The sequence below is a fragment of the Aspergillus saccharolyticus genome (assembly GCF_003184585.1).
Source record: "Aspergillus saccharolyticus JOP 1030-1 unplaced genomic scaffold BP01scaffold_52, whole genome shotgun sequence".
Lineage (NCBI taxonomy): Eukaryota > Fungi > Ascomycota > Eurotiomycetes > Eurotiales > Aspergillaceae > Aspergillus > Aspergillus saccharolyticus.
This window is the reverse complement of record NW_020290662.1, coordinates 26,156-33,226: the sequence shown is the minus strand read 5'-3', so window position 1 is coordinate 33,226 and position 7,071 is coordinate 26,156. Positions and strand designations below refer to the sequence as shown.

At 52.3% G+C, this 7,071-nt stretch overlaps 2 protein-coding genes across 2 annotated transcripts; both read right to left on the bottom strand.

Annotated features, from left to right (window-relative positions):
* Nucleotides 1–2,110: 2,110 nt before the first annotated feature.
* BP01DRAFT_349837 (nicotinate-nucleotide diphosphorylase (carboxylating)) lies at nt 2,111–3,514 on the bottom strand (the record flags this gene model as incomplete). The annotated part of the gene is made up of 3 exons (XM_025573769.1): nt 3,195–3,514; nt 3,068–3,123; nt 2,111–2,858 (listed from the first exon to the last, which is right to left on the bottom strand). The coding sequence occupies exons 1-3, from the start codon at nt 3,348–3,350 to the stop codon at nt 2,111–2,113; spliced, it is 960 nt and encodes a 319-aa protein (XP_025427102.1). The 5' UTR covers nt 3,351–3,514.
* Nucleotides 3,515–5,399: 1,885 nt separating this feature from the next.
* Nucleotides 5,400–6,961, bottom strand: BP01DRAFT_185898 (aldose 1-epimerase). The gene is made up of 3 exons (XM_025570903.1): nt 6,847–6,961; nt 6,079–6,602; nt 5,400–6,013 (listed from the first exon to the last, which is right to left on the bottom strand). Exons 2-3 carry the CDS (start codon nt 6,576–6,578, stop codon nt 5,515–5,517), a joined length of 999 nt encoding a protein of 332 aa, XP_025427101.1. The 5' UTR covers nt 6,579–6,602; nt 6,847–6,961; the 3' UTR covers nt 5,400–5,514.
* Nucleotides 6,962–7,071: the final 110 nt, after the last annotated feature.

The window sequence follows — 7,071 nt, the reverse complement described above, 5'->3', positions numbered from 1 at the left end:
GTCAAACACCAAGGTTCAGCGACTAACTGTCCAGATCGAGTCGAGTCAGAACGAGATTGCATTCCTGCGCGAAGAGCAGGATGGCGACAAGATCAGGATCGGAGATCTCGAATCAGAGCTCAAGACTTATAGGGTGGCACTTCAAAGTGAGCGCGACAAAATCAAGGAGCTTGAAGAACGACTTGCCGAGGAGCGACATCAGCGGGAAGTTGTGGGCAACAAAGAGAAACAAGAAGTCCAGCGAATTATCAATGAGCTTAATCGCGAAGCGTCCACAGCGAAGGAAGAGGTGCGCAAATTGAGGAAGAGCCTCTCAGCACAAGAGATTGACACGAATATGTGGAGAGAGCGGCTGATGGATTTGGAGAACAACTTGCGTGAAACTCTGGGTGATTTGACTGGCAGTCGCTCCAGTCTCATTTCCAATATCATGAAACTGCAAAAGGAACTCGAATCGACTGCCCTCGAACTTGAGAGTACTCGCTCCAAGCTCGACGAGAAGGAATCATTGTTGCGCAACCGGGATGCGCTCCTGGAGAGTCATGGTCTGGAGTCACGCAAACTGGCTGAGCTTCTCGATCGTGAGCGCCAGGCTCGCCGCGCCGATAAGCAGTCATTCGACCAGGCTCTCAAGTCACATCATCAGGCGTCCCGGACCATAACGCAAAACAACTCGCGGATCTCAGACCTTGAAAACGCACGGAATCAGGATCGCAAACGGTTCACCACTATAGAACAACAATTCAAAGACCAGCTAAGTGAAAGGAACGCAATGCTCCTAGCGATCTGGAAGCGTTTGTCCTCGATGTGTGGGCCGGATTGGGCTCACTCCAATAGTCTTATCAATGGCAATCTGCCTAGCCAGGAGGTCATTGGCAATATCCTCTTCTGGCCTGGCTTCAGCCGCAACCTTTTGCTTGCGGTCAAGACACTGGAGAACGTGGTCTCAGGATTCAAGGTGCGTATCAAGGGTGTTGAGCGCGAGTTAGCCAAACAGTATCAATCACTCGAACACACTTTCAGCTTACGAGTCAAAAAACTGGATCGCCTGGAAGAATCGATGATGAACATGCGCGCTCAACAACACAACCGCAGCCTCACTGGGGTGTCTCCGGAGGTCGCTAAGCTCCGTGGAGAGAATCGACTTCTTAAGGCTGAACTTAATCTGCTACAGTCTCATTCGCGCGCACGGGGACCGACATTACACGAAGCCACGGACGGTGCTCTTGTACCAGGCACGCGTTCCCAAGCGCTATCAGCCGACCTCGGCAATAGTGAGAGGTGGATTCAGCGGCTGCGTGAACTGGAGAAGAGACTCAAGGCCGAACGGGAGGCTCGGATTCTGGACCGCAGTGGCGCGCGCAAGCGGCTCGAAGAGCGTGACGCGGAAAACCAACGACTGCGCGCTCAGCTGGAGAGACGGCGTCTGCATCAGGATGTGTCAACGGGCACTTCATCAGTTGACGAAGCTGGCGGTCATATGCGCGTGCCAACTCAACGGCGGCTTGGCGGGTCGGATCCCGGTACAAGCGACGGGTACGAACGCCATCACGACGAAGAGCCGAGTTCAAGTGAAGGGGAGGGCATCTACGTTGACATCGAGGTGTAGGCTTGCTGGCTGCATGCCATTCGTCCCTTCCGAGCCGTCTCCTCCTTTCATTCTTTGATCGAGCGCACCCATCATAGTTTTGTTTATTGTTTCTTCCCGCAACTCCTTCGCTTGTCCAACACACCAGGTTGGTGATATGGATGTTGTATATGTTTTTTTCCTCCCGCGCGAGTGTGCCAGATACCCCTCCCTCTTGGGTTTTGTTTCATTATTGGCGTGTGTTTTGACTCCAAATATTGAGGTCCTGTGCTGAACCCCTTGTCTAATGTGGTCCGGAATGGAAACAATCATTTTCTCTCGCAAGTGCCCAAGGCCCATGACACACCCCGTCTAGGGTTTCAAAGAAAAGCGTGCTGGCAAGAATAGGAAGACGTAAGACATGAATCATGAGTCACCACAGTCTACATAGATTTACAACAAGGTAGCATCGTAATACCGCCCGCGCCCCCCCTCCCCCCCCCCCCCGGGGGCCCGCAGCACACCGGCTCGGATTTCGCCGATTCATCGCAAAGAGACCTTCAGGGAAAAGTCCACAATGCCGGTACCCTGATGAATCGAGCTAGTGGACAAGATATCGACGTCGGGACAAGCGTATTGCGCGGCATTCTCCTCCGTCAACCCGCCGCTGACCTCTATCAAGAACTTCCGTTGTCCCGCCCACTCCGCCTTGAGCTGCCTCGCGGCCTCGCGCACTCCCTCCGGAGTGAAATTATCCAGCATGATCACATCTGCCCCGACGGCGATGGCCGCATTCGCTTCCTCCAGATCCCGGACCTCAACCTCAACCTTGGTTGCGAAGCCGCCGACCGCCTTGGCGGCGTCGACCGCGCGCGGGATGGCCGCCGCGATCGACGAGACCCTGCTGCTGTCCCCGCCGTCCGCCGCGGCCTGATTGTTGGCGCACGCCCAGACGTGGTTGTCCTTGAGCATCGTCATGGCGCTGAGATCATGGCGGTGGGGGTCGGCGCCGCCCACCAGGATGCCGTACTTCTCGACGACGCGGAACCCCGGGGTGGTCTTGCGGGTGCCGGCTACGGTGCCGGTCCAGCCCTGGCGGCGGACGGCGGCGACCAGGGCGGCGGACTTGGTGGCGATGCCGGAGCAGCGGGCGAGAATATTCAGGGCGACGCGCTCGCCGAGGAGAATCTTGCGGATAGGGCCACGAACGGTGGCGCAGTGGGTTTTGATGGGGTCGCGGGAGTGTCCCGTGGTGGTAATTGGGGATCCTTCGGGGAGGTGCCATTCTACTCTGTTCGTTTTGTTTCAATAACACAGAATTTCATGGAACTTAGTGTCTGGTCTGAATGTAAAGAGTTGCCAAAGCAACGCGACTGGGGATATATAGCCAGCAAAAGAATGTGTCTATGGTGGTATGTATGTATGTATGTATATCGTGGAAAGGATGTGTTGCAATGGGGTTTTGAGAGAGAGAGAGAGAGACATCATGGTGTGACATACGTGCATCCGAGTTGCGCAAAGACTTCATTGAAGAATGGAACACCGGCAATGATACCCTAACATTTACCCCTGCGGTCAGCCTGAGTCGGTTTCAAGGAAAATTTAACCAAGGAAGCTAACGACATACTCTGCTTTTGCCCAACAAGCGGGCCTCGCCCTCGGATTCGCCGACGACGAAGCCGCCATAGTCAAAGCTGGGACAGTCCTCTTCCAGCCAAGCGGTGATAAGACGCTTGTAATTCCCGGGTAGGAGATGACTCAGATCACCGTGTTTGGCGGCCATTGTGATCAAGGGTCAGAAGTCGGAGTTGGGGGTGGTAAGGAGGAGTTGATGGATGAATGATCACTAAAAATGATGAATCAAACCCCACGCGGGGCAGGAAGCGGAGATGGAGAAGGGGTTTGGTCACGTGATACACGCGAGGAACCTTGTACTGTACATATAATACATACGGTATGCGCACAACAGAGTGGAACTAGTGACACGCAGTGTTTGGTTAACTTTACTCCGTACGGAGTACTATGGAATGTTGATAGGGATAATTTAACTAGTTAGTATCATCCAGACCCAGCTCTTGCTGCACATAAATTGATTGCCTACGGAGTATCCGCATGTCTTAACTTCGAATACGAACACGAGGCTGCTACGTCGACCCGTGGATCCTGCCTGTGCATCGAGCTTCAGCCTCCTAGCGCTAGAGATCATGACATCTGTCATCGCAGAAAAGGAGAATGAGCTTTGACGCCCACCGGATTAGTGATACTAGTAGCTGGAGCCCGTGGACACGACACGGTTGACGTCAAGAGCCGCTCGTGAGTTATCCGATCCTCCATCATTAGGCAGCAAAAATTTGGATTTGAGAATTTCTGCCAAGTTAATATAGAACAAGAACCGAGAGAAGATGTTTATCTTTCCCTACGTACACCACCTGGATGGGCATGTCATCTTTATAAGTGGTCAGGTCTCCACCTTGGATATATTACCTCCCTACCTGTAACCGACATGACCAAACTGCAAAAAACCACCAGATCCTGAACCCCAAGATTCGAAGATGAGTAGGGTACATGCGGGGTAGACATTTGATGGGACCTTGAGATTTGTGGGCGAATGCAGCTGTGGTTGTGCAACGAGATAGTGTTTATGCATTGTGATCAGACTGAACAGCGCAAGGTATGAGCATTATTGTGCTCGACACCGTATCCTCCTTCCCCCCCCTCACACTCCGAGCTGCACAGGGTCGCGTGATGAGATGGCCTGATGAAAATCAGCCGTCTGGAACGAATCGACCATTGAACTGGCAGTGTGAAGGATGGTGTAGCTGCTTTGTAGCTGTGCAGGACTTAAGCGGGAGTAGTACGGAGAAGTATGAGATTAAGTCCGCAGTTCAGGTTGAGTAAGGCTGATCCGCACGCCAAGCTTTTACCCGGGATTGGAATGTTTCCGTCTTCCCGCGCTTTTTCGGCCTCCGAAGCAGTAGTACAGTACTGTATATGTATAGTACAGTACAAACCGCGAAATATATGCTGCGCATGTATTAATCCGTAATTCCGTAGCCATGGAGGATTTTTGCTTTATGGGTACGGTAATTCCACGGTACTACTTTTTTGTACGCACAATTCATTACTGTCAGTCTGAGCTCAAAGGGAGAAGTAAAGAGACTTGCATAACTCCCTATGAGCATAAACTCCGTCACCTCTTTTGCACTACTCGTATGTTCCAGCGCCATGGTGCATGCAGGAGAGGTACACAGTACATAGAACCTTTGCCCCTCCGTATCTCTCATCTTCGCGCTACTGCTTCTAGTGAGCTTCCAGAAACTCTTGGCGTCTGATTGTTCGGGTCCTGCTGCTCTCCAGTGAGGGAAAAAAAAAATAAATAAAAAATAAAAAAAATAAGAAAAAGAGCGACTGTGCAAGCAAGGGACTACGACTACGAGAGATTTTTGACTACTAACTATGAATTGGTGTAGATCATAAGGGCGTGCCATTGAAGCCTCTAGGACTGATACTAGTCGTATCGAGTGGTACCTCCTACTACAACGCTTTTGACACTCTGAGGCCTTTTCGCCTGGTCTTTCCTTCTTTCATCAATCAGCTCGTGGTGGAGTCGAGTTCCCACCGCAGAGATCCATTCTCCTGGCCCCACGCGGATTCGGATACATATCACGGTGATAAGGATAAATCGGCACACCAAGGTCAAGAATGTTGCGAGGCATAGCTTAAGAGAAAAAAAAAAAAATTTTTCGTTGTGAGAGATTGGGCGGAGCTCGTTCCGCACCTGAGGACAAAAGCTACGTGTACAGGCACTGATGGAAGTGTATTTGCCGAGATCCAAGGCTCAAATAAAAGTTCCAAAGCCCATATTGACCGACAATCAAATCAACCGATCAGTGGCATGATCATCCACCCCGAAGCTCCATTTGTCCACAATCCTTGGCCGCGGCAGTTTATCGCGGGTCTCTCCAAGCCTTGTAGGTGATCTTGCTGCCGTACTGAGCCCCCTTCTTCAGAACAACGGTGTGCCGCCAGGCTGGTTCGTTGATGGCGTTGACAAAGCGACTGGGCTCAATGCAGAAACCGGCAAACGGCCCGCGACTCGGGTTCCCTTCCGTAGCGGGCACGTCAATGCCTTGTCCCGTATAGAACTGGAACGCAGGCTCCGTGCTATACACCTGCAGATTGAGATGCGAATCCGGGTGACGGAACTCCGCCTGCAGTTGAAGGGCTTGTCCGCGCGTATCGAGCGGCACACCAGCGATTTCGCGCTCCATGACGAATACATCGTCGAATTGATTGCCTGGCCCAAAGGTGAACTCTTTCGTGACTTGGCTGGGATACGGTTCAATGGGGCCGCGGGGGATCCCGCCCTCCAGGGGCAGATAATCCTGTGTGGACAATTTGGCGATAGTCCCTTCGGTGGTGGCGCCGCTGCCTAGATTGAAATAGCTGCATTTCGCCGTCGAAGTTGGTTAGAGTGAGAGATGTCTTACCCACGTACTGGGCGCACATACCTGTGGTTGGTCAGGTTGATAACTGTTTCCTCGCATTCATCCCCAACCAACTCAGCCTCATATTCAATATCCAGCACAGATCGAGTGATGTCACCCTCCTTCTCTTCGCGGACTGTGTAGAAGACTTTCAAGTCCACCGTACCCGGGTAGCCGGCTTCGTTGTGAAAGCTCCGATAGGTGTAGAGCAAGGTTTCCTGGCCGTTTCGCTGAAGGACGGTTGGCCCCTCAAACTCGCGCCGGCCCCAGCCTTGACTGCCACCGTGCAGGGCGTTGGGGGCATCGTTCTGCTCTAGTTGATAATCACGACCGTTGAGGTTGCGAATGATCCCGTCCTTGATCCTATTAGCAACCCGACCTATATTGGCACCGAACCAGGGGCTGTTATGTTCTTCGTAGAGCTTTTTAGTCGCGAATCCCTGGACGATATTCTGGCCATCCACGTTAAACTCCTGGATGATAGCGCCCAGAGAGGTGAACTTGGCGGAGGTTTTGTCACCCATGATGTTATTGTCTGTTGTTTTAAGCTTGGTAGATTGGTAGTGAGTAGATTCCGGCGGGTCAGCTGTTGATTATATGGCGGGAGGTCGACTGAGGAAATAAGGATACTGTGTACACATGAGTTCATCTCCCACGAGGTCAGGCAGTCGAACGAATCGAAAATCCACCCACAATTTACCCCGCAATTGCCTGATTTCCCCGACGCTCGACTTGGCGGGAGAGTGAGACCCTGAAGTAAGGACTGAGGACTGACGGGCATGAGGGACGTACCTGGAAACCGGCTCCTTATAGCCATGTCCTCTCGGATAAATAGCTCCACAAAGGATGACAATAGCTGGGTTCAGCAGCTGTTCAAGTTGATGTTCACGCACGACTCATCTTCAATTAGGCTAAAGCATCCATCCCCCTCACCTGATCGGGTAATCTTCCGGAGAACATGTGCCTGAGCGTATGCCTCAGGCAAACAGACCAACAACCAAGCATAAACAAACAACA

What these genes read in the sequence shown, in the direction of transcription:
- BP01DRAFT_185898 (XM_025570903.1), bottom strand. Translation starts at nt 6,578, where the DNA reads ATGGGTGACAAAACCTCCGCCAAGTTCACCTCTCTGGGCGCTATCATC. An exon ending in ATCAACCTGACCAACCACAG is followed by an intron (nt 6,014 to 6,078) that starts GTATGTGCGCCC and finishes GGCGAAATGCAG; the next exon opens with CTATTTCAATCTAGGCAGCG.